The 26,381-nt window shown below is 45.7% G+C and overlaps 1 protein-coding gene and 1 long non-coding RNA gene across 8 annotated transcripts in view; one reads left to right on the forward strand and one right to left on the reverse strand.

Moving 5' to 3' along the window:
- Positions 1-19,588, forward strand: part of LOC126993861 (uncharacterized) — a 32,820-nt gene extending 13,232 nt beyond the window's left edge. Inside the window, exons 4-9 of one of the 6 annotated variants that reach the window (XR_007748352.1) lie at positions 503-667; positions 2,452-2,577; positions 3,096-3,264; positions 3,684-3,848; positions 4,189-5,377; positions 19,168-19,588. Coding sequence is in view for 3 of the 6 variants with exons in the window: in XM_050852998.1 (XP_050708955.1) it covers positions 503-667; positions 16,045-16,170; positions 16,689-16,857; positions 17,268-17,435; positions 17,776-17,846 (699 nt within the window). In the remaining 3 variants the exon portion in view is untranslated. Of the gene's footprint in view, positions 1-502; positions 668-2,451; positions 2,578-3,095; positions 3,265-3,683; positions 3,849-4,188; positions 5,378-16,044; positions 16,171-16,688; positions 16,858-17,267; positions 17,436-17,775; positions 17,915-18,688 lie in introns of those variants that run through there. The other 5 variants (XR_007748353.1, XR_007748351.1, XM_050852998.1 and 2 more) reach the window with 5 other exon arrangements.
- LOC126993863 (uncharacterized) lies at positions 4,333-24,971 on the reverse strand. 2 transcript variants are annotated; one of them, XR_007748355.1, is made up of 4 exons: positions 24,938-24,971; positions 23,899-24,027; positions 18,218-19,849; positions 4,333-4,458 (listed from the first exon to the last, which is right to left on the reverse strand). It is a non-coding gene; the product is annotated as an uncharacterized LOC126993863 (long non-coding RNA). The 2 variants fall into 2 exon arrangements; XR_007748354.1 differs by lacking the exons at positions 4,333-4,458; positions 18,218-19,849 and adding an exon at positions 5,713-6,100.
- Positions 24,972-26,381: the final 1,410 nt, after the last annotated feature.

Consider the following 26,381-nt stretch of genomic DNA (forward strand, 5'->3'; position numbering starts at 1 on the left):
TCTTCCTAATCCTTTTTTTTTGTCATCTGTATATTTTTCCTAATCTCCTTCTCCCTCCTCTCCTCCTTATCTTCTTGCTTCTCTTACTCCTGCTTCTTCCTAATCCTCTTTTTTTGTCATCTGTATATTTTTCCTAATCTCCTTCTCCCTCCTCTCCTCCTTATCTTCTTGCTTCTCTTACTCCTGCTTCTTCCTAATCCTTTTTTTTGTCATCTGTATATTTTTCCTAATCTCCTTCTCCCTCCTCTCCTCCTTATCTTCTTGCTTCTCTTATTCCCACTTCTTCATCATCTGTTTCTTGCTATCTGTGCTCTTCTCCTCCATACTTTTCCTACTCCCCTTCTCCCTCCTCTTTATCTTCTTTTTTGCTATCTTTACTTTTCTCCTCCATTTTCTCCCTCTCCTCTTCTTTATAATCATTTTGTTATCTATTTTCTCCTCCATCTCTTACTTCCTCCTCCTCCTTATCTTGTTACACCTGTCACCTGTCACCTTTCTGCAGGACGGCAGCACAGGTGAGCCCGGCGCCTACCACTTCGTGCACCAGTGGCTGTGGCCGCACCTCAACCAGTCACTGCTGAAGTTCGCTGGGGCCATCATCCTGGACTCCATCTCGAAGATCAACATGGACCAAAACTCGCAGTACCTTCCCCAGGACTTCGGCAAGGTGTGTGTGTGTGTGTGTGTGTGTGTGTGTGTGTGAGGGGGGAGGGGAGGGGGGAAAGATAAGAGTGAAAGGAGAAAGGGAAGGGGTAGGAGGGGCAACTTAGGGCATGATACAGAAGGTGAAAGGAGGCGAAAAGGGATGGAAGTCAACTCGTAGTACCTTCCCCAGGACATCGGCAAGGTGTGTGTGTGTGTGTGTGTGTGTGTGTGTGTGTGTGTGTGTGTGTGTGTGTGTGTGTGTGTGTGTGAGGGGGGTAAAGAGAAAGAGTGAAAGAAGAAAGGGAAACGTCAGGAGGGCCAAATGAAGCCATGATAAAGAAAGGGAAGGAAGGAGATGGAATAGGGTGATAATGGAAAGAATGACTCTGTAGCAGAAGAGGAAGGATTCGGATCTTAAAAAAAAAGTGAAATAACTAGACGAAAATAGATTGAAAAGAGATAATGGGGGGTCGGTTTTTCCTCTCTTCGTTATGCTATTTTCCTCTTTTATCCAATTTTTTGCATCCATTCCATTTTCATTCCTGTTTCTTTCTCCTCATCTTCTTTTCCTCTTCATCCTCGTCCTTCACACCTCTTGTTCTTGTTTCCTCCTTCTCCTTCTCTTCCCTCATACCTCTCATTCTTGTTTTCCTCCTCCTATTCATCCTCCTCCCTCACACCTCACGCACCCATTTTCCTCATCCTCTTTCCTCAGTCATGTTTTCCTTTTTCTCTTCATCTTCTTTTCTCTTCATCCTCTTCCCTCACACCTCACACCCCCATTTTCCTCGTCCTCTTTCCTCAGTCTTGTTTTCCTTTTCTCTTCATCTTTTCTCTTCATCCTCTTCCCTCACACCTCACGCACCCATTTTCCTCGTCCTCTTTCCTCAGTCATGTTTTCCTTTTCTCTTCATCTTTTCTCTTCATCCTCTTCCCTCACACCTCACACACCCATTTTCCTCGTCCTCTTTCCTCAGTCTTGTTTTCCTTTTTCTCTTCATCTTCTTTTCTCCTCATCTTTGTCCTTCACACCTCTCAGTCTTGTCTTCCTCCTCCTCTTCTTTCCCTTCGTCGTCCTTCACTCCTTTCACTCTTGTCTTCCTCCTCCTTTTCTCCATTTCCTTCTCTTCTCCATCCCTCACACCTGTCAGTCTTGTCTTCCTCCTCCTTTTCTTCATTTCCTTCTCTTCGCCGTCCCTCACACCTCTCAGTCTTGTCTTCCTCCTCCTTTTCTTCATTTCCTTCTCTTCGCCGTCCCTCACACCTCTCAGTCTTGTCTTCCTCCTCCTTTTCTTCATTTCCTTCTCTTCGCCGTCCCTCACACCTCTCAGTCTTGTCTTCCTCCTCCTTTTCTTCATTTCCTTCTCTTCTCCATCCCTCACACCTCTCAGTCTTGTCTTCTTCCTCCTTTTCTTCATTTCCTTCTCTTCTCCATCCCTCACACCTCTCAGTCTTGTCTTCTTCCTCCTTTTCTTCATTTCCTTCTCTTCGCCGTCCCTCACACCTCTCAGTCTTGTCTTCTTCCTCCTTTTCTTCATTTCCTTCTCTTCGCCGTCCTTCACACCTCTCACTCTTGTATTCCTCCTCCTCTTCTTTCCCTTCTTCGTCGTCCCTCACACCTCTCAGTCTTGTCTTCCTCCTCCTTTTCTTCATTTCCTTCTCTTCATCGTCCCTCACACCTCTCAGTCTTGTCTTCCTCCTCCTTTTCTTCATTTTCTTCTCTTCGTCGTCCTTCACAACTCTCAATTTTGTATTCCTCCTCTTCTTTCCCTTCTTGGCCGTCCCTCACACCTCTCCTTCCCGCAGGCGTTCCCTTCGGCGTACAAGAGGATCAGCGAGGACGGGAACAAGGGCGACTTTCTGGCCCTGGTGACACGCGGAACATCCCAGAGCAAGAGACTCAAAGACACCTTCACCGGGAACTACCTGAAGGTGTGTGCGTGTGTGTGGGTGTGGGGGTGGGGGGTATGTGTGAGGGCGCCAACATTGCCAGATTGTCGTACTCAGCCTCCTATGTTTGCCGATTTCCGACCCCAAAACTGCCTCCTCGACCCCAATAACTGCCTTCATATATAGTTAGCGTTAAAATGGTTTATTATTGGTGTTTTTTGGCAATAGCTACGGCTCAGAAACCGGTAAATACGAGGCTCTGAGTACGATAATCTGGCAACGGTGGTGGGTGCGGGTGTGGGTGGGTAGGTGGATGTGCTTTAGTTTCGCGTCACAGTAGCTTTTTTTACAACTGTTCTTTCCTTCTCTGACCCAATTTGACCTTTTATTACCTTCTCTCTCACTCCTTCTGACCCTTTTATTCCTCCTGTGACATCTTGACCTTTTCTAAACCATTTCTTCGTCTCCGTCCTTCCCCCTCTGCCTCCTGACCTCATCTGACTTTTCCTGACCTCTTTAACCTCTCCTGACCCTGCTTGGCCCTCCTTCCTTCCCTTCAGCACCGCAAGGCCGGGCTGATAAGGCTGCAGGAGTTGGTGGTGCACACGAACTCGCCGGTGTCCATCCCCACCCTCGAGATGATAAACCACCAGGCACACTACCATTTCTGGACCTTCCAACCCTCCGACCAGCTCACCGCCCTGCCCGCCCTCCTCCTCACCGACACTGGTACGTGGACCGGTCCAGTCCGTACTCCGTAATACTCTGCATTACTTTGAATTAACATATTTATTATTTTCCTGTCCGCTAGGGAGCTTCAGCTCAGCGATCTAATGCCTTACTAATGCTATGAATGTATGTATATGATGTAATGTTCGCTTTCGGGCAATAAGGCAATAAACAAAAAGGTTTTCATAGAGATTGTGGGTATTATTTTGAAGGATAGATTTATGATTGTTTGACAAGGCTTCTGCTGCACCATGAACGTGATAACACTCACGAGAACCCGACGACTCTCCCTTGTGGCCTTTCAAAATAGCTATAGCTGCAAGGCGAAGGTTCGTTAGTTGTTCTGGTATAGTTACGCATATCACTACCACCATCACCACTACCACCACCACCACCCTCACCACCACCCTCATCCACAGACTTCTACCGCAAAAGCTCCGAAGAGTGCCCGCTGCCCTGCTCCGCCGAGGCCTTCCTGACGAGGCAACGCAAACAGTCCCTCGCCCTCACATGTGGCGTCCTGTACACCCTCCTTGACATGCAGGCGGAGAGACGGCGACCAGGCGAGACGGGGGAGGTCACGAGTGAGTCCTGAATATCCTTTGTTTGTGAAGATTGGATAGGAAAGGTCAGGAGGGGTCAAAATGGGGTCAGAACAAGTCTGGGAAGGCAAGAAAAGGTGAGGATGGTGAAGGGAAGGGTCAGAAAAGGTAAGGGGAGGTCACCAGTGGGTTCTAGGTATCCTTTGTTGGTGAAGAGGGGATAGGAAAGGTCAGGAGAGATCAAAATGGGGTCAGAACGGGTCAGGAAAGGGTAGACGGAGTAAGAAGGGTGAAAGGAAGTTAATAAGGGCGTGTATTCATGAGGCGTTACTGTAAAAAGTGGTGGCGCTCACTCTCCCTCTCTCTCTTCTGTCTCCTGTAGGTGGTGCATCTGTCGGCGTGACTCTGGCGATGACGTGGCTGCTGGCGGCGGTGGCGGCGATCCTGCACTGACCTAAACGCACACACACACACACACACACACACAAACAAACAAACACTGACCTGCACGCCCACACACATATAAACACACACACACACACACACACACACACACACACATATACACACACAAACCCTGATCTGTACACACACAAAGAAAAAATTACCCATACACGAAAGAGAAAAAGAAAAACTGACCCGCACAATCCCCCTCCCCCCCCCCCCCCACACACACAATGTAATATAGTTCTCAATAACTCCTTTTCTTAACTCTAATAAGCCCAACAAGTCTTGAGCTATAGAGTAAAGGGGTTCAGTTCCTCCCACCACTAATGCCTTAACTAAACCCTGACAAAGAGCAAACCTTCAGTATTATTAACTCTGTGTGACGCCGATTTCTAGGGCAAGAACAAATGGGTACTTGTTCCTACTTGTACTTACTGCATGTTTTTACGACGAAATTGTGTATATGTAAAGTTTACGTATGTATGTGTATGTGTATGTGTCTTTGTATGTATTATGGATAGATGTGTGTGTGTGTGTGTGTGTGTATGTATGTATGGAATGGCTTTTTTAGGGTACAATGTAGTGTGTTTATCTATCTGTTCATACATAAGTAGATAGTTCTTTTGGTTTTAACAGGGGGCATTTTTTCTTTTTTTTCATATATCAGGTTCTTTGTATTTTTCTTCTCTTTTTCTCCTTCTTATCCTCTTCCTTCTCCTTCTTTTTCTTTCTTTGTACTTTAGTTTTTTTTTCCTCTCCCACTTCTTATTTTTTATCTGTATCTTTCTCTTCCATCTTCTTTCTCTCCTCTCCTCCTTCTCTTTTCTTTCTTCTTTCTCTTCATTTGATTTTCCATTCTCCATGAAATAAAGAAGAATGTAATGCTTCCGTAAGATCTGGTGAAAGAGTAACCAGTGTCAATGTTAGTGAGGTCTTTGTGTGACCAGAAAACAAACACTAAATCCCCGTTCACACTGTGCCGACTCTGGGCCACGACAACCCAGTGACTTGGCTCCCTTCACACGGTGCCGAATCAGCATCCGGCGATCGTTTCTAGACCTCTTTCCGACCATGTGCGACCCTTTCACATCAGTATTTCACACCCAAGACCTCGCATACCCCGAGTCGCTGGGTTGTCGTGGCCCAGAGTCGGCATTTTTTTTACCAAAGACTTATTCCTATTCTTAAGAAACCCAACCAGTCTCATCCTTGTCCAAACACAGTACCACCATCACCCATCTCCCCCTGTATAAATATTTTGAAGCAGCCATTTATAGTAGAAGTAGTAGCAGCAGCAGCAGTAGTAGTAGTAGTAGTAGTAGTAGTAGTAGTGGTAGTAGTAGTAACTGTAATAGTAGTAGTAGTAGTAGTAGCAGCTGCGGGCCTTATAGTAGTGGTAGTTGCTGTAATCACTGATTTTGTTCGCTGCATAAAACAAATAAGTTAAAAACAGGAAAAAATAAGTCAAGATTTTGTATTCAGTATGACACAGTACTACATACCACGGACAAACAAAAAAATATAAATAGACAATAAATACAATGAAAAAATACATATAATTCTTTCAACAACCACAAGAGAGAGAGAGAGAGAGAGAGAGAGAGAGAGAGAGAGAGAGGGGGGGGGGGGGATGGCTGAAGGTAGGGGCGGTCACTAGTTCGAATCCTCCGGCCTATACTTCACGCCCCTTGAGATGAGCACCTCGGCAGAGCAGTGGTCAGCCTCTTTCGGCTTCCCCTTGCGGCTGGAGGCACACAGACGCCATAGGTGCAGGAGAAGCAGGCCGTTGATGATCCAGGAAGCCACAAGAGTCGTCAGCAAGCCAACCACCAGCCAGTCAGTTTGTCCTGTGAAAGAAGGTGTACTGAGCCTTGGTGTTGGGTGATTGGTGCAGTAAGTATTGAGTGAATGGTATTGGAAAGTTCCATGTGTTGTGAATTAGTTATGATTTATGGACGGTGAGGGCATGGAACGAGGCTGCCATGTGTGTATATTGGTGCATGTTGCTGTAAATGTTATGTCTCCTTCATATGATTGTGAATTGGTTGCTAAAACTTGTATATTTTCCTTTGAATATAGAGAAAACTTCTCTCTAGGTCTGAGTCTTGGATGTATTCAGTCCTTGTTATCGTACAAGTTTTCATTTTATTTCTGTTTTCGCGACTAAAATGTATTAGAGAGTATTTATTATTCATTTTTAGCATGTTTTACCAGTTAGTTTATATTCAACGACACATGGAACGTCTAAATAAGCAAAAATAATTGGGACCGATCCGAAGGCGAGACGGACCGTTAGTTTATTTACGCGGCAATGGCGGGAAGGCGTGGGCGGGGGCCGGGCGGGGCTGTTTTGTGGTGTTTTTGACCCTCGCGGCGTTGTCTCCATTACTTGACGATCATGTGAGACGCGGAGTGTGTCTGGGAGGTGTGAAGGAGTCGAACAGGTGTGCAGGACGCCGTGAGAAGGTACGTGAAGGCAAGTTATGTCAAGGCCGGGGTGGAGCCTTGAGATTCAACTCTCTCTCTCTCTCTCTCTCTCTCTCTCTCTCTCTCTCTCTCTCTCTCTCTCTCTCTCTCTCTCTCTCTCTCTTCTGTGTTGTATTTAATTTTATCAGTCGTGAAAACCGTTTTAAGGGGAAGGAACACGGAATTTGAGCGGTGACTGCTACACCTCTTCCTCCTTTTTATCATTCTCCTTTTTCTCTTTTCGTATTATCCTAACCTTCTCCTCGTCCTCCCGCACCGTAGCAGGGCTTGGCTTGTCGGCGGGGCAGGACATTCACCAGATGCAGTACCACCTCGAGAAGCTGACCAGCGTTCGACACCCGTTCGGCGCTGACCCCAACGCGAGGGAGGCCGCGAGGAGCTACATCAAGGAACAGTTTCAGCAGTACGGACTCGAAGTGGCGGTTCATACTTTCAGCACGATGGTCTGGCACCAGGGACAGCAGAGGACGGTGAGAGAGAGAGAGAGAGAGAGAGAAACTCTAGAATCAGAAAAGGGGATAAAGTGTGTCGGGGTAACTTTGTTGGTTAAGAGAAGGTAGAAGTGATTGAGAGACTCCGGGATAGAGAGAGAGAGAGAGAGAGTTATTGTTGAGTTTTATCAGATTTTTCTCAACGAATTGCAGAACCTCTCTCTCACTCTCTCTCTCTCATATGAGGTAAATAACAAGTTTCATTCACTCTCCGGAAGAAAAGGGCAGTTTCAAATTGGATTCCCGGTGAAACGCGAGCAAGACTGTTTCGTTTCGTGTTTCGTCCGTGAATGGAAGTATGAATCGATGTTTTTTTGTTTGTTTCATTTAATTATTATTGTCTTTTTTACATGGCACTGCTCTTCTCTTTTTTCTGTTTTATTTTCCTTCGTTATTTCTACTTCTTTCTTTCTAAATTTTTCTTTCTCCTTTTTCTCTCTTCCTTTCATTTTTTCTTTTCCTTTTCCTTTTTTATATTTAGTTTTGTTTTTTCTTTAATTATTTTATTTCCTTCTTGTTGTACCTTTTTCTTTCTTTCCATCTTTCTTTATCTTTCTTTCCTTCTTTATTTTTATTTTTTCCTTTTTTCTTTATCACTTATTATTCATTGTTATTATCATTGTTATTATTATTATCATTATTATTATTATCATTATTATTATTATTATTATTATTATTATTATTATTATTATTATTATTATTGTTATTGTTATTATTATTATCATTATTATTATTATCATTATTGTACCTGTTTTTTAGTCTGTTTTTAATTAGTTTAGGGAAGGATAGGTAAAGACAGGTATTCTCTCTCTCTCTCTCTCTCTCTCTCTCTCTCTCTCTCTCTCTCTCTCTCTCTCTCTCTCTCTCTCTCTCTCTTTTGTTTTCTCTTCAACTTTTCCTCTTACATTTTCCTCTCTTAATCCTCCTCCTTTTCCTCCTCCTCCTGCTTTTCCTCCTCCTCCTCCTCCTCCTTTTCCTCCTCCTTCTCTTTTTCCTCCTCCTCCTCCTCCTCCTTTTCCTCCTCCTCCTCCTCTTCCTCCTCCTTTTCCTCCTCCTCCTTATCCTCCTCCTCCTCCTCCTCCTTTTCCTCCTCCTCATCATCATCATCCTTCTCCTCCTCCTCCTCCTCCTCCTCCTCCTTTTCCTCCTCCTCCTCCTCCTCCGCCGCCGCATTGCCTCTCTTTCTTTCTCTAGCTTCTTCCTCACCGTCTCATTTTTTTTCTTTCTCTCTTTCAGCTCGTGTTTCTTTTCCATTTTCTCATTTTCTTGTATTTTCTTTCACTTTCATTTCCTCATTTTGTCTTTTCTTTTTTTGTTTTCATTCTTGCTTCTCGTGTTTTCTTCTAATTATTTTCTTTGCTCTCTTATTCTCTTTTTCTTCCTTTATGTGCATTTTTTTTTATCTTCCCTCCTTCCTTTCCTTCCCTTCCCTTCCCTTCTCTTTGCTTCTCTTATCCTTCTTTTTCTTTCCTTTCCTTCTTTGTCTCCTTTCTTTTTCATCTATCCTTTCCTATCGTTCTCTCTCTCCCTCCTCGTTCTCTTCTCTCCTTCCTTGCATCCCTCTCTCTACCTCCTCCTCCTCTTCCTCCTCCTCCTCCTCCACACAAATGACGTAAAGACAACCCGTTCTGAGGAACTGCTCGATAAATACCGCCGCATGATCAAGCAGTATAAACGTAAAACGGATGCCAGTAACATCATAATCTCAGGAACCCTCCCGAGGGTCGGTGCCGAATCTAGCTTTTACAGTAAGGCCTTCAGCACGAACAACAGACTTCAGTCCCTTTGATCACAAGAAAACGTCCAGTTCGCTAACTTGTGGAACAGTTTTTACTACGATTCGGACTTGTTCCTTGCCGATGTCATCCACTTAAACCCTGTTGGAGCAGCCCGTTTCGGGAGGCTGCTCTGTGACCAAGTGGCTCCTCGAAAGCCAAAAAACGCGAAAGCGAGAACACCAGCAGCTCCACCGTGAGAGAGCACTCAACCAAGGCCTTCTAGGCCATGACTCAACCCGCGCAAAACCCGACTCAATCACATTAAGAGGTTTAGAAGAGGATTAAGAGGAAATGGAAGAGGAATAAGAGTTTTCAAAGAAAATTAAGAGGTGTACAAGAGGTTTACGAGGAGGAGGAAGATGATAAAGAAATTTAGAAGAGGATTAAGAGGTTACTGAAGTGGATTAAGAGGTTTAAGAAATTATTAAGGGGAAAAGAAAGAGGATTAAAAGGTTAAGAGGAGGATTAAGAGGAAATGTAAGAGAATTACGAGTTTTAAAAATGGATTAAGAAATTTACAAGAGGTTTACGAGGAGGAGGAAGAGGATCAAGAGATTTAAAAGAGGATTAAGAGGAAGAGAAGGAGGATTACGAGCATTACCGTGGTGTATCCACGGGTCCCGCTAGTTATTATTATTATTGTTGTTGTTATTATTATTATTATTATTATTATTATTATTATTATTATTATTACTATTATTATTATATCTATTTCTTGCTATTTCAACTTGCCTGTCACCCCGCTGGTCCTGTTACGGACACACTCGACATTCAGTGTTCGCTCCCCTGTTTCAGGCGTCATCGTAAACCCCGCTCCGTGCCGTCCATCTCCTGCCCCGCCAGAAAGCGTTATATAATTCTCGTGTAGTATCTTTTTGGCCTGATGTTTGGCGCTGGTTTCAGCCAGACCTGCAACATCCCAATGCTTCTCTTTCATCAGGTCAACTAGTTCTTCTCTTTCTCCTACAGCTCCACATTTCAGCGTCGCTGCCTTTAGCCTGCTGCGTGGTCTGTCCCGTAAGCCATTTCCGTTCCTGGCTCGATGCCGTAGAATCCGTCCGTTCCGAGGCATATGAACAAAGGCTTAAAGAAGTAAATTTATTCAGCCTATCAAAACGAAGAATGCGAAGCGATCTAATAGAAGTGTTTAAAATGTTTAAAGGATTCAGTGATATTAATGCAGAAGATTACTTTACAATTGATCGATCAAATAGAACAAGAAGAAGTCACAATTTGAAGATAAGTGGTAAAAGATTCTCGTCGCACGAAGCTAAACACTTCTTCTTCAATGGAGTTGTTAATGTTTGGAACTCTCTACCTGTGATGTCGTTTATAGTACAACAGTTACGGCCTTCAAGAATAGATTAGACAAGTATTTTGAATCCAACCAGCAACTAAGATATTACTCATTGTCGTAATAACGTTAAGTTCTTTCGAATACTGGTGTCCTTGTCCGCTTTTATCGCCCGGTTAGTGGTAGCAGTAATGGTAGTTCTTTCCTCTTTCCTACATAATTTCCATGCAGTTTTTCCATGCTGCATGGTTCTTTTTCCTTTCCTGCCAGCTTAGGATGGAGGGATGGGGGGGTGGGGAGGAGCCTTCGCCTTTGCTGTCCTTCATCTTCCACCTTTGATTAGATAGTTAGTGTAGCTTGTCACAAACAGCCTCGTATGGACCAGCAGGTCTGCTGTTGTTTGTTCTTCCTTTGTGTTCCTTTGTGAGGCCGGGCACGAGGCTCTAAAGCAAGGGTCTTCCTCCACCACCGGCGTGCTGGCCTGTCGTGGCCTCGCCGCTGTCGTTAGCGTTACCCGGGGGGCACTGCGAGGAAGTGACAGTCGGACTTGCCCCCTATTGTTTTTTGTGGCTATTGTTGATTGGTGGATGTTAATAAGACTTCCTTCCCGGGGAGGAGGAAGGGAAGTTTGGGGTGGTGGTGTGGTGGTGTTGTGGTGTGCTGTGTGCTGTTTGCAAGCCTCCTCGTCCTGGGGAGAGGGAAGGGGAGGTGTGTGGTGTGGTGTGGTGTGGTGTGGTGTGGTGTGGTGTCTGAAAGCCTCCTCGTCCTGGGGAGAGGGAAGGGGAGGTGTGTGGTGTGGTGTTGTGGTGTGCTGTAAGCTGTTTGCAAGCCTCCTCGTCCTGGGGAGAGGGAAGGGGAGGTGTGTGGTGTGGTGTGGTGTCTCAAAGCCTCCTCGTCCTGGGGAGAGGGAAGGGGAGGTGTGTGGTGTGGTGTGGTGTGGTGTCTCAAAGCCTCCTCGTCCTGGGGAGAGGGAAGGGGAGGTGTGGGTGGTCTTGGTTATCGGTCAGCTGGTTGTGTTTAGTCAATGGGTGGATGGGGTTGAGGGGATGGGGGTTGGTGGGGGGTGGGGGGTGTCTGGGTCGTTTGGGCACGCGCCGGTTGCATAACGGGTAAGGCAACGGCCGCGATTCCTCACCAGAGCATGCGGTTATAAACCAGGAATGCGGACAGCGCGACGCCGCATACCGCCGTAAAGTCCACGAAGGCATCCGCCCAGGTGTAGGGCGTAGGGTGTGCCTGTGGTGTGTGGCGTGGCGTGGCGTGTGGTGTCCTGTGAGTGCCTCCTTCTCCTGGGGATTGGGAAGGGGGGATGTGTGACGTGTGCGATGTGGTGTAGGTGTGGTAGCCCCTTTTGCGAAGCTTCAGTTTGGGCCTCGTAGGTGCCCGGCGGCGGAGAGTCTGAGAGGTGGAGGGCGAGGCCTTGCTCCGGGCAGTGACAGACGCAGCCCCAGCAGCCTGGGCTGGGGTCTCCGGGTCAGTGGCTGCCTTCTCCTCCCCGCCTGCCCCGGGACTCACGGTAGGGCCCACTTCTTCGCCACAGGGCCGCCCGTTGCACACGTCGTCGTTGTCCGCACCACCACGGACGAAGGGAAGGTATAGGAAGTCCATGTTCTTGAGGAGCTCGCCGAGTGTCGTCCTGGAGGTGAAGACCACCTTCCTGCTGACGGTGTACTCAACTAGGACGGCCGTGCTGGCGTCCTTCCTCAAGAGCTTGGCCAAGGGCACGCAAAGGTCGCCCTCGGCCTGGCACACCTCCCCCCCGGCGCAGCCGTTTGGGAGGAACCTGTAGGCGGCGAACTGCCGCCATCTCCTAAAGCAGCCGCTCTTCCGGTACGATAGGGTGAAGCCATCCGGCCTGCAGCATCCCTTCTGCAGGGTCTGGGCCGCGTCCACCTTCTGATGAGAGGCGCTGCTACCCATGGCGTGAACTGCTGGACAAAGAAATATTACGGGAAAGACGCGAGCAGAACCTTGTCTGAAGAAGGATGGCAATTATCCCTGAAGGGGAGGCTGAGGGAAGGCGAAGGTGACGGAGGCGGGAAACTGATGTGTGTGTGTGTGTGTGTGTGTGTGTGTGAGAGAGAGAGAGAGAGAGAGAGAGAGAGAGAGAGAGAGAGAGAGAGAGAGAGAGAGAGAGAGGGGGGGGGGGGGCCGTTGTGTTAGATCCGTGCACTTAGTTTCGTCGTTTCACTTCCTCGAATTTCCTGTGATCTTTTAAATATTTATAGGAGGAGGAAGAAAGAGGAGAAGGAAGAGTGTATAACGATGGTAATAGAAGAAGGTGAAGGATCAAGAAGGGAAGGATAAGAGGGAAGATGAAGGAGCGGAGAAGGAATATGCTGAGAATAAAGGAATGCGAAGGAAAGAGGGAGGAAGAGAGGGTTGTGAAGAAAAAAGACAAATAAAGAGAAGGAAGAGAAGGAGAAGAGGAAGGAGGAGGAGAAAGATACATAGAACGAGAAAAAGTAGAAGAGTGAAAAAATACTAGCGAACAAAGAAAGAGAAAGAAAGAAGACTGGAAAAAGACAAGGACGATAAGGAGGAGGAAGAGAAAGATATAAATAACAAAAAGAAAAAAACGAAGAAAGAAGAAAAAAGAGAAATGTGAGGCGATAAAATAATGAGTACCAAAAATAGAAAAAAAAAACATATAAACAACAAAAAGATCACAAAACCACTAACACTAACACCTTCCCGCACTAACACACAGGTGGCCGGCGAGAACGTGATCGGGGTGTCTGAGGGCGCTGGTGGGGGGCCGCTGCTGCTGGTGGGCGCCGACTATGACACCGCCCTCAACAGACACCCCCTCGAGGACAACGGAGCGGGGGTGGGGGCGATGCTGGAGGTGGCGAGGAACTACATGGCTGCCACGGGGCCTGACGGGGTCTTCACGAGGAACAGCACCGTCATCTTCGTGGCTTTTGATCTCAACACGCAGGAATATGTGAGTGTGTTTGTGTGTTGGGGAAGAGGAGGGAGTGTTGGTGTGTATGTGAGTGTGTTTGTGTGTGGCGTGGGTGGTTAGGGGTCAGAGAGGGGTTCTGTGGTTTATATTCTCATTTTAGGGTTTACATATCAACATTTTGGTAAGGCTTCCGTAGAGGTTGTGGTGTTACTATTCCCAGAGATAGTTTTATGAGTCTAGTGATAGTCTGATAGTATGTGAGTGTGTTTGTGTGTGGCGTGGGTGGTTAGGGGTCAGAGAGGGGTTCTGTGGTTTATATTCTCATTTTAGGGTTTACATATCAACATTTTGGTAAGGCTTTCGTAGAGGTTGTGGTGTTAGTATTTCCATGAGTAGTTTTATGAGCCTAGTGATAGTCTGATAGTGTGTGAGTGTGTGTGTTTGTGTTTGTGCGTGAGGGGGATGGCGGGTAAGTTTTCTGACAGGTTTCGAAGCATACACACAGATTTGATTGGGCTTTCGTAGAGGTTGTGGTGTTAGTATGTCCATGAGTAGTTTTATGAGCCTAGTGATAGTCTGATAGTGTGTGAGTGTGTGCGTTTGTGCTTGTGCGTGAGTGGGATGGCGGGTACGTATTCTCACAAGTTTCCCCTGCCATTGTATCTTTTTAGTTTCCTGGTGCTACTTCCACATGTATCCTTAATTGTATAATCACACTCTGTACTGCCTGGGGGTTGGGTTGGCATGCTCCTCCCTTCTCCTTTATTGTTTTACTTGCAACAATAAACCATCAATCCATCAATCAGTCAAGTTTCGGAGCTTGCACACCCACATTTGATTAGGCTTTCGTAGAGGCAGTAGTTTTAGTAATTCCATGAGTAGTTTTATGAACCAAGATATTGTTAGTAGATTTTTTTTGTCCCGTATATTTCTTCGTTTTCCTATTCTTTCTATGTACGCCCACTGTATTTTTTTTTTTTTTACTTCTCTTACTCCTGCTTCTTCCTAATCCTTTTTTTTTGTCATCTGTATATTTTTCCTAATCTCCTTCTCCCTCCTCTCCTCCTTATCTTCTTGCTTCTCTTACTCCTGCTTCTTCCTAATCCTTTTTTTGTCATCTGTATATTTTTCCTAATCTCCTTCTCCCTCCTCTCCTCTTTATCTTCTTGCTTCTCTTATTCCTGCTTCTTCCTAATCCTTTTTTTTGTCATCTGTATATTTTTCCTAATCTCCTTCTCCCTCCTCTCCTCTTTATCTTCTTGCTTCTCTTATTCCTGCTTCTTCCTAATCCTTTTTTTTGTCATCTGTATATTTTTCCTAATCTCCTTCTCCCTCCTCTCCTCCTTATCTTCTTGCTTCTCTTATTCCCACTTCTTCATCATCTGTTTCTTGCTATCTGTGCTCTTCTCCTCCATACTTTTCCTACTCCCCTTCTCCCTCCTCTTTATCTTCTTTTTTGCTATCTTTACTTTTCTCCTCCATTTTCTCCCTCTCCTCTTCTTTATAATCATTTTGTTATCTATTTTCTCCTCCATCTCTTACTTCCTCCTCCTCCTTATCTTGTTACACCTGTCACCTGTCACCTTTCTGCAGGACGGCAGCACAGGTGAGCCCGGCGCCTACCACTTCGTGCACCAGTGGCTGTGGCCGCACCTCAACCAGTCACTGCTGAAGTTCGCTGGGGCCATCATCCTGGACTCCATCTCGAAGATAAACATGAACCAAAACGCGCAGTACCTTCCCCAGGACTTAGGGACGGTGTGTGTGTGTGTGTGTGTGTGTGTGTGTGTGTGTGTGTGTGTGTGTGAGGGGGGAGGGGAGGGGGGAAAGATAAGAGTGAAAGGAGAAAGGGAAGGGGTAGGAGGGGCAACTTAGGGCATGATACAGAAGGTGAAAGGAGGCGAAAAGGGATGAAAGTCAACTCGTAGTACCTTCCCCAGGACATCGGCAAGGTGTGTGTGTGTGTGTGTGTGTGTGTGTGTGTGTGTGTGTGTGTGTGTGAGGGGGGTAAAGAGAAAGAGTGAAAGAAGAAAGGGAAACGTCAGGAAGGCCAAATGAAGCCATGATAAAGAAAGGGAAGGAAGGAGATGGAATAGGGTGATAATGGAAAGAATGGCTCTGTAGCAGAAGAGGAAGGATTCGGATCTTAAAAAAAAAGTGAAATAACTAGACGAAAATAGATTGAAAAGAGATAATGGGGGGTCGGTTTTTCCTCTCTTCGTTATGCTATTTTCCTCTTTTATCCAATTTTTTGCATCCATTCCATTTTCATTCCTGCTTCTTTCTCCTCATCTTCTTTTCCTCTTCATCCTCGTCCTTCACACCTCTTGTTCTTGTTTCCTCCTTCTCCTTCTCTTCCCTCATACCTCTCATTCTTGTTTTCCTCCTCCTATTCATCCTCCTCCCTCACACCTCACCCCCCCATTTTCCTCGTCCTCTTTCCTCAGTCTTGTTTTCCTTTTTCTCTTCATCTTCTTTTCTCTTCATCCTCTTCCCTCACACCTCACACCCCCATTTTCCTCGTCCTCTTTCCTCAGTCTTGTTTTCCTTTTCTCTTCATCTTCTTTTCTCCTCATCTTTGTCCTTCACACCTCTCAGTCTTGTTTTCCTCCTCCTCTTCTTTCCCTTCTTCGTCGTCCTTCACTCCTTTCACTCTTGTTTTCCTCCTCCTTTTCTTCATTTCCTTCTCTTCGCCGTCCCTCACACCTCTCAGTCTTGTCTTCCTCCTCCTTTTCTTCATTTCCTTCTCTTCGTCATCCTTCACACCTCTCAATTTTGTATTCCTCCTCTTCTTTCCCTTCTTGGCCGTCCCTCACACCTCTCCCTCCCGCAGGCGTTCCCTTCGGCGTACAAGAGGATCAGCGAGGACGGGAACAAGGGCGACTTTCTGGCCCTGGTGACACGCGGAACATCCCAGAGCAAGAGACTCAAAGACACCTTCACCGGGAACTACCTGAAGGTGTGTGCGTGTGTGTGGGTGTGGGGGTGGGGGGTATGTGTGGGGGCGCCAACATTGCCAGACTGTCGTACTCAGCCTCCTATGTTTGCCGATTTCCGACCCCAAAACTGCCTCCTCGACCCCAATAACTGCCTTCATATATAGTTAGCGTTAAAATGGTTTATTATTGGTGTTTTTTGGCAACAGCTATGGCTCAGAAACCGGTAAATACGAGGCTCTGAGTACGATAATCTGGCAACGGTGGTGGGTGCGGGTGTGGGTGGGTAGGTGGATGTGCTTTAGTTTCGCGTCACAGTAGCTTTTTTTACAACTGTTCTTTCCTTCTCTGACCCAATTTGACCTTTCATTACCTTCTCTCTCACTCCTTCTGACCCCTTTATTCCTCCTGTGACATCTTGACCTTTTCTAAACCATTTCTTCGTCTCCGTCCTTCCCCCTCTGCCTCCTGACCTCATCTGACTTTTCCTGACCTCTTTAACCTCTCCTGACCCTGCGTGGCCCTCCTTCCTTCCCTTCAGCGCCGCAAGGCCGGGCTGATAAGGCTGCAGGAGTTGGTGGTGCACACGAACTCGCCGGTGTCCATCCCCACCCTCGAGATGATAAACCACCAGGCACACTACCATTTCTGGACCTTCCAACCCTCCGACCAGCTCACCGCCCTGCCCGCCCTCCTCCTCACCGACACTGGTACGTGGACCGGTCCAGTCCGTACTCCGTAATACTCTGCATTACTTTGAATTAACATATTTATTATTTTCCTGTCCGCTAGGGAGCTTCAGCTCAGCGGTCTAATGCCTTACTAATGCTATGAATGTATGTATATGATGTAATGTTGGCTTTCGGGCAATAAGGCAATAAACAAAAAGGCTTTCATAGAGATTGTGGGTATTATTTTGAAGGATAGATTTATGATTGTTTGACAAGGCTTCTGCTGCACCATGAACGTGATAACACTCACGAGAACCCGACGACTCTCCCTTGTGGCCTTTCAAAATAGCTATAGCTGCAAGGCGAAGGTTCGTTAGTTGTTCTGGTATAGTTACGCATATCACTACCACCATCACCACTACCACCACCACCACCACCCTCATCCACAGACTTCTACCGCAAAAGCTCCGAAGAGTGCCCGCTGCCCTGCTCCGCCGAGGCCTTCCTGACGAGGCAACGCAAACAGTCCCTCGCCCTCACATGTAGCGGCGTCCTGTACACCCTCCTTGACATGCAGGCGGAGAGACGGCGGCCAGGCGAGACGGGGGAGGTCACGAGTGAGTCATGAATATCCTTTGTTTGTGAAGATTGGATAGGAAAGGTCAGGAGGGGTCAAAATGGGGTCAGAACAAGTCTGGGAAGGCAAGAAAAGGTGAGGATGGCGAAGGGAAGGGTCAGAAAAGGTGAGGGGAGGTCACCAGTGGGTTCTAGGTATCCTTTGTTGGTGAAGAGGGGATAGGAAAGGTCAGGAGAGATCAAAATGGGGTCAGAACGGGTCAGGAAAGGGTAGACGGAGTAAGAAGGGTGAAAGGAAGATAATAAGGGCGTGTATTCATGAGGAGTTACTGTAAAAAGTGGTGGCGCTCACTCTCCCTCTCTCTCTTCTGTCTCCTGTAGGTGGTGCATCTGTCGGCGTGACTCTGGCGATGACGTGGCTGCTGGCGGCGGTGGCGGCGATCCTGCACTGACCTAAACGCACACACACACACACACACACACACACACAAACAAACAAACACTGACCTGCACGCCCACACACATATACACACACACACACACACACACACACACACACACACACACACACACACACACACACAAACAAACAAACACTGACCTAAACGCCCACACACATATAAACACACACACACACACACACACACACACACACACACACAAACAAACAAACACTGACCTGCACGCCCACACACACACACACACACACACACACACACACACACACACACACATATACACACACAAACCTTGATCTGTACACACACAAAGAAAAAATTACCCATACACGAAAGAGAGAAAAAGAAAAACTGACCCGCACAACCCCCTCCCCCACACACACACACAATGTAATATAGTTCTCAATAACTCCTTTTCTTAACTCTAATAAGCCCAACAAGTCTTGAGCTATAGAGTAAAGGGGTTCAGTTCCTCCCACCACTAATGCCTTAACTAAACCCTGACAATGAGCAAACCTTCAGTATTATTAACTCTGTGTGACTTGCCGATTTCTAGGGCAAGAACAAATGGGTACTTGTTCCTACTTGTAGTTACTGCATGTTTTTACGACGAAATTGTGTATATGTAAAGTTTACGTATGTATGTGTATGTGTCTTTGTATGTATTATGGATAGATGTGTGTGTGTGTGTGTGTGTGTGTGTGTGTGTGTGTGTGTGTGTGTATGGAATGGCTTTTTTAGGGTACAATGTAGTGTGTTTATCTATCTGTTCATACATAAGTAGATAGTTCTTTTGGTTTTATCAGGGGGCATTTTTTCTTTTTTTTATATATCAGGTTCTTTGTATCTTTCTTCTCTTTTTCTCCTTCTTATCCTCTTCCTTCTCCTTCTTTTTCTTTCTTTGTACTTTAGTTTTTTTTCCTCTCCTACTTCTTATTTTTTATCTGTATCTTTCTCTTCCATCTTCTTTCTCTCCTCTCCTCCTTCTCTTTTCTTTCTTCTTTCTCTTCATTTGATTTTCCATTCTCCATGAAATAAAGAAGAATGTAATGCTTCCGTAAGATCTGGTGAAAGAGTAACCAGTGTCAATGTTAGTGAGGTCTTTGTGTGACCAGAAAACAAACACTAAATCCCCGTTCACACTGTGCCGACTCTGGGCCACGACAACCCAGTGACTTGGCTCCCTTCACACGGTGCCGAATCAGCATCCGGCGATCGTTTCTAGACCTCTTTCCGACCATGTGCGACCCTTTCATATCAGTATTTCACACCCAAGACCTCGCATACCCCGAGTCGCTGGGTTGTCGTGGCCCAGAGTCGGCATTTTTTTTACCAAAGACTTATTCCTATTCTTAAGAAACCCAACCAGTCTCATCCTTGTCCAAACACAGTACCACCATCACCCATCTCCCCCTGTATAAATATTTTGAAGCAGCCATTTATAGTAGAAGTAGTAGCAGCAGCAGCAGCAGTAGTAGTAGTAGTAGTAGTAGTAGTAGTAGTAGTAGTAGTAACTGTAGTAGTAGTAGTAGTAGTAGTAGTAGTAGTAGCAGCTGCGGGCCTTATAGTAGTGGTAGTTGCTGTAATCACTGATTTTGTTCGCTGCATAAAACAAATAAGTTAAAAACAGGAAAAAATAAGTCAAGATTTTGTATTCAGTATGACACAGTACTACATACCACGGACAAACAAAAAAATATAAATAGACAATAAATACAATGAAAAAATACATATAATTCTTTCAACAACCACAAGAGAGAGAGAGGGAGAGGGGGGGGGGATGGCTGAAGGTAGGGGCGGTCACTAGTTCGAATCCTCCGGCCTATACTTCACGCCCCTTGAGATGAGCACCTCGGCAGAGCAGTGGTCAGCCTCTTTCGGCTTCCCCTTGCGGCTGGAGGCACACAGACGCCATAGGTGCAGGAGAAGCAGGCCGTTGATGATCCAGGAAGCCACAAGAGTCGTCAGCAAGCCAACCACCAGCCAGTCAGTTTGTCCTGTGAAAGAAGGTGTACTGAGCCTTGGTGTTGGGTGATTGGTGCAGTAAGTATTGAGTGAATGGTATTGGAAAGTTCCATGTGTTGTGAATTAGTTATGATTTATGGACGGTGAGGGCATGGAACGAGGCTGCCATGTGTGTATATTGGTGCATGTTGCTGTAAATGTTATGTCTCTTTCATATGATTGTGAATTGGTTGCTAAAACTTGTATATTTTCCTTTGAATATAGAGAAAACCTCTCTCTAGGTCTGAGTCTTGGATGTATTCAGTCCTTATTATCGTACAAGTTTTCATTTTATTTCTGTTTTCGCGACTAAAATGTATTAGAGAGTATTTATTATTCATTTTTAGCATGTTTTACCAGTTAGTTTATATTCAACGACACATGGAAAGTCTAAATAAGCAAAAATAATAGGGACCGATCCGAAGGCGAGACGGACCGTTAGTTTATTTACGCGGCAATGGCGGGAAGGCGTGGGCGGGGGCCGGGCGGGGCTGATTTGTGGTGTTTTTGACCCTCGCGGCGTTGTCTCCATTACTTGACGATCATGTGAGACGCGGAGTGTGTCTGGGAGATGTGAAGGAGTCGAACAGGTGTGCAGGACGCCGTGAGAAGGTACGTGAAGGCAAGTTATGTCAAGGCCGGGGTGGAGCCTTGAGATTCAACTCTCTCTCTCTCTCTCTCTCTCTCTCTCTCTCTCTCTCTCTCTCTCTCTCTCTCTCTCTCTCTCTTCTGTGTTGTATTTGATTTTATCAGTCGTGAAAACCGTTTTGAGGGAAGATAACTTTTCAGCACCTAAAGGCTAATAAATATTGGAGGCGCGTAGTGATTCTCCATATTTACCTGCAGGGTGGAAATAAATAGCTTCTGGAAAACTATAGAAACTTTAAAAAAAAAAAAATGATGTAGGGGAAGGTGGGGTAAGACGGACCCCTGGGTAAGATGACCCCTTCCCCCATTAACGGCCATATTACAAGTCAAACCCGAAGGGCCTTTGGTACGAGGATCATCGGGTGGTAGTATTACGAGCGTCATGCCTCGGCTAGGGTCAGGCAGCATTGCTGGAACGATCGGGAGAGATTCATACGGTACCCCCCCCGCCAGAACATTTTCATCCATTTCTTCACAATGACCCTTATTATAAGTGATGTTTTTATGAAATTATCATCAGACTGTCAAGAAAGCCCATTTTAAATTAACACGATCGAAGATCAGCTACGGTAAACACTGGACGGCACCCTCGTGAGTATGATTTATCACGTGAAGACAGCAGCAGCAGATTTGCGTATGACCGCGGTGTAAGGTATTAGGAGTGTTCACGACGCTTTCAAAGCTTCCATTATGTTAGAATAATGTGTTATAAGGTTGTTATAGTATTTCCAAGAGAAAATGGCGGGTGGGGTAGTGGCGGCTGCGGGGTTAGCTCCGCTCCGCACTTTGCCACACACTCTCCAACACCTGTCGTTTCCTCTCATATGTCAGCTATTTAGTACCTTTAAATGAATTTAATTGAATAATTGGATACTCCAATAAGGTCATATAGTGTTAAGATTGTTTCGTTTTTAGGATAATAACAAAGATTTTGTATATATACCACAACACTTGACACCGTTGTATTCCAACGTTGTCAAGCGTCGTGTATTATATCTAAAACAAAACATTTAAGGTAAACATATGAAGAATGAACGCAGCCATTCTGAAGAGTGCATTCTGGGTTGGCGGGATCAGCCCGATTCTTGATGGGGGACCATGCATGGAGGTTTTGTGGCCACTGGATTAACGGGACGCGAGTTTCTAGCCTCATTTTGTGGTGTTCACGGCACGTACTGGTGACCCGTCTGAAAGCAGAAATACCACATCTTTGCTGCGTTGTTGGGCGTGAAAATAATTCAGATAAACACCCAAGTTTATCGTTTTACCGCCTGCCTAAAATACCAACGCGTCAAGGTGAACGGAGGGAGTTGATCGCTGTTAGAAGAAGTCTGGATATCGAGGATCTACAGAGCCCAGACCTCAACCCCTGAACACTGGAGTCTGTGGAAAGGACTTCATGACAGGTAGGAATTATGTTTCAGTCATACACAATAACGATTAGAGACAGTGTTTCCTCTGTCCTTCCAGTGTCAACCTTCAACACGCCTGCATATTCAGATAGTTTATTATAGTGGTGTCAAGCAAAGATTAGTGACATTGCACGACAGTGAAGTGGATTTTCACTTGTTTGTCAAGTTATTTAGCCTTTATTTTAAGAGTGCATTCCCCATCAGTACATTTAGTAGTGGCCAGCCCCAAAAGTTATTAATATAAGGGAGGTATGAGTGATGATGAATGTTGGCACTCTGATATATCAGTTATTATTGGATGTTGCCAGCATCATTGTTCGAGCATTAGTTACTATTAGATATATAAACACTCGCTTTGTGAATGACCAACCCCCCAAAAGTGGGTTAGCTTGTGTGGTATGTAGTACAAGTTGAGGTTGGCACTCTGAAGCATCATAGAGAACGGAGCGCCATTTCAACGGCGTGAGAGAAAACGTAAAGAGGGAGGACTCGGTTAAACACTGAGTTGTTACAAGTGTACCCTGAATTGAGCATTTATATGACGTATGTTTTATGTCATTATCCTTTTCTAATAAGATAATAGCAATTTCATAATGCACTGCATGCTGTAAAATCTTTTAAAAGCTTATATAAAGGGTAGCCTGAGAGTACTGCGTATGGCTGGCAGAGAGATGCGGCGCACTGCTCCAAGGTAATCCCAACCTCAGACCTCCTGTCATCTTTTTCCCTTCATTTATATCTGCTAAAACAGCATTGACATTGTAAATGGCATTTAAAATTTACGTTATTAAAACAAATACATGTCTTGGCTATAAAATAACAGTGAATTTCGATGATTTCGACAATTTAATGCATCGGTTGGTACCCTATGGGACCATAGCCACTGGCCCGTGATAGGAGTGACTCGTAATGCCGCCCTTCGGGCAGAGACACGCCAGTCCTCGTCGACACACCGACTTGGTCGGCTAGATTTCGATCGCCGATAGAGTCGGTCTGTCGGCTCCCTGCTTTGGCAAAGGCCCGTGTTCCCTCGCGCAAGAGGGAGCAATCTCCCCCCCCCCCCGTCGGGATCCGAGCGGTCATCCTTAAACGAACCCTATAAGGACCCGAAGATGATCGGGTTCGACTTGTAATATGGCCGTAGCAGAAAGGGCAAACTTCATATATTAATTGGTTGCTATATGTTATTCACGTCATCAAAGAGTGGCGTTATCGGCGGCGAGTCGAGTCGTCGGCAGCCATGTTCATGTGCTTTCGGGAGGAGAAACTGTCTTTTCGAATGGTGCTGATGTTACATGGGCAAGTTAAGAAACTTGATTTTCCGTATTGAAATATTAGTTAATACTGTTTGCCTCATTTTCCAGATGCTTGGCCGTATCAGTACTGTATTCAGTGTTGAAAAAAAAAAAAAAATTGGTAACTCACATTATTTTTGTCAATGAAAGCTTGATTTTTCGGACTGAGTCATGGGCACATGAAGGTAGTGCAGGGACAGAGGATGACGAAGAGGTTTTTCTGTGGCATTATACCGTAGCACAACGTATTTTGAAAGCTGGTGGTTCAGGTTAGGCTAGATCAGGTTAGATATATTTAAGTTGGGTCAGGTTATGTTAGATTTGTGAAGTTTAATTGTTTACGATAAATATGTGTGATGCGCACCGCGCTGCGCCATTATTGTCATTGGCGGCGGAGGAGACTATTCGCTCATCTCCATATTCACCTTACATCGAATCAGACTTTCGTAAAAGTTACTGTGGCCGGTTGTGGGTATTTCCATGGGTAGTTTTATAAGTACAGTGATAGTTTGACATGGCTTCTTCGCCATGAACGTGAAAAATACTCCTAACTCAGTCCTGAGAACCTTACTTTTCACCTTTGTGACCGTGGAAAATAGCTGCTGGAGAACCAAAGGTGTCTGAGAATACGGGCCTAAGCAAAGGTAAATGTGTATACGGTATAGTTTAGTTCAGTTTCGTTCTGACCTTGTTGAGGGTCCCGCCACACCAGGAAGTGGGCGAGGCTGGTGACGGTGGTGTGTAGGAAGGCGCGCTGCTCCCCTGTCAGGCGGTAGGAGGGACCGGGGGTGTCGGGGGGCCACTGGCGGTACTCCTCTGGAAGGAAAGATTGGGAAAGTGATTCTGGGCGCTAGTATGGCTTTGTATCTTGCGCGTGGTTATGAACGAAGGAAAGATGGCGCGAGGAAGACGAGAGAGATTGAGGAGATTGGATTGATGGTGCTAGAAAGAAGGGAAAGATTAGGAAGATGGTGCGAGAAAGAGTGGAAAGATTGGATTGATGACGTTAGAAAGATTAGAAAAGTTATCCTCCATGCTCCTATTGCCTTGCATGTTACGCACTGCCCAATAATTAGGAGTGAAGGAAAGATGATGCAAGAAATTTATAGAAGGTTGGAATGAATGTGTGAGAAAGATTGTGAAGATGGTGTTAGACGGATTGGAAAGATGATGCAAGAAGTATTGAAAAGACTGGAATGAATGTGCGAGAAAGATTGGAAAGATTGTGTGAGAATGATTGTAAAGATGATGAAAGAAAGGTTGGGAAAGTAAATGGGGACGGTAAAAAGTAACTAAAGGCAAATAATATAAAGATGTAAGAAAGCAAAGTGGCCGAAAGTAAAGAGGGACAGTAAGATTTAGGGGACGAAAAAGTGAATAGGGACGGAAAAAGAAATTAAAGACAATATACAAAGATACTGCGAGAATGTAAAGTGACCAAAGTAAAACTAATATAAAGAAGAATGGCGGAACATTTGATGGTGCAATCACGGCGAGGGAAAAAAAGGATATAGTTCTAGTTTTATTTTATTTCATCTTATCATTTATTTGACTTTTTTTCTATTTAATTTATCTTATCTGTACTGAGGGCTTAAGGTTCAAATGAAAGAAAACGGAGTCGTCTTCAAACGTATTCAGGGGTAACTGCATTGAATCAAGATCAGTTGAGATTTTTTTTTTTTTTTTTTTTGTGTGTGTTAATGGGGGGCATGAATACCATACTTACCTGTGTCAGTGAGAAGGACGGCGGGCAGGGGCGGCTTTCCCTTCGTGTGGAGTCCCAGAAGTGCGCGGCCTGGCGTGTGGGGAGGGAGGGGGGCAGGAGGCTGTGTGACCGATTACCAAGATTGAATTCCACCAGTCTTCCGCCCATCTGTTGTTGTTGTTGTTGTTGTTGTTGTTGTTGTTGTTGTTGTTGTTGTTATTATTATTATTATTATTATTATTATTATTATTATTATTATTATTATTATTATTATTATTGTGCATTCATTATTATCGTATTCATTTTACTGTAACTTGAATCAGAGAAAAAATTGGAAACGTGAAACTCTTACCTGATGCCTAAAATGAAAAGATTGTAGTAGTAGTAGTAGTAGTAGTAGTCCTTACCTCCCTGTAACTCTCTGTCAGCCGCCGTCCCAGGTTAAGGGCGACCTCGTCCTCGTCGCCTCCCTTCGTCACCATGGCCACAAAGTCCCCCCTGTGGCCCCCTGCTGCTACCTGCTCTTGGGCGCCGGGGAACAGCTGCAGTAGTAGTAGTAAAGGAAGGCGTTTGTAAGGTGATAGGATAATATACTTCTCAAAAACATCTATCTATCTATCTATCTATCTATCTTTCCATCTATCTCACCTCCTGCAGGCGGTCGTCAAGCCCCTGGGAGTGGTCGCGGTGGTTCACGTTCATTAGGGGCCCCAACACGATGGCCCCGCCGAAGCATGAGGTGTTCTGCTTCAGGTAACTCCTCAGGTAATCTTGCACCAGACTCCATCCACCTGGGAGACCACCGCCACTGCTACGTCTTTCACCTCCACCATCTCCGCCTCCTCCTTCTCTTCTTCTGTCTTCACTGTGCTGTTGTTCTTCTCTTGCTCCAATTACACTGCCACCATCTTCATCTACTCTTCCTTCTTCGTTTCTGCCTTCTTTCGTCTGTTAGGATTGGTGTACAGATGGTGATTGTGGTGTTGGTTGTTGTCGGTGGTAGTGGTTGTAGTGGTAATGGGGGTGGAGCTATGGTATGGTGGAGCTGTGTGGTATTGGTGATTCAGGTAAATAGTTTGTGGATTACCTTAACTAATATATCAGTTCATTAATTAAAAAATGACAAATATTAATTATAAGAGAGAGAAAGGGACACACACACACACACACACACACACACACACACACACACACACACACACACACACACACACACACACACACACACACACAAATACAAACCCCTCCCCTCCACACAAAACATTCCCTCCCTTACCACATAGTAGCTCTCCACACTCAAATCAAAAGCAACGAAAAGTGTGGACAGGCGTGGGCGTGACACAGAGCTCTGGTACACCCGCGCCACCTCCAGCAGCACAGCCAAGCCCGCGCCGTTATCGTAAAGCGGATTACCCACGCCCGATGTGTCGTAGGCCGCGCCCACCACCACCACCGCCCCTGCCTC

Source organism: Eriocheir sinensis, unplaced genomic scaffold (genome assembly GCF_024679095.1).
Source record: "Eriocheir sinensis breed Jianghai 21 unplaced genomic scaffold, ASM2467909v1 Scaffold690, whole genome shotgun sequence".
In the NCBI taxonomy this organism is placed as follows: Eukaryota; Metazoa; Arthropoda; class Malacostraca; order Decapoda; family Varunidae; genus Eriocheir; species Eriocheir sinensis.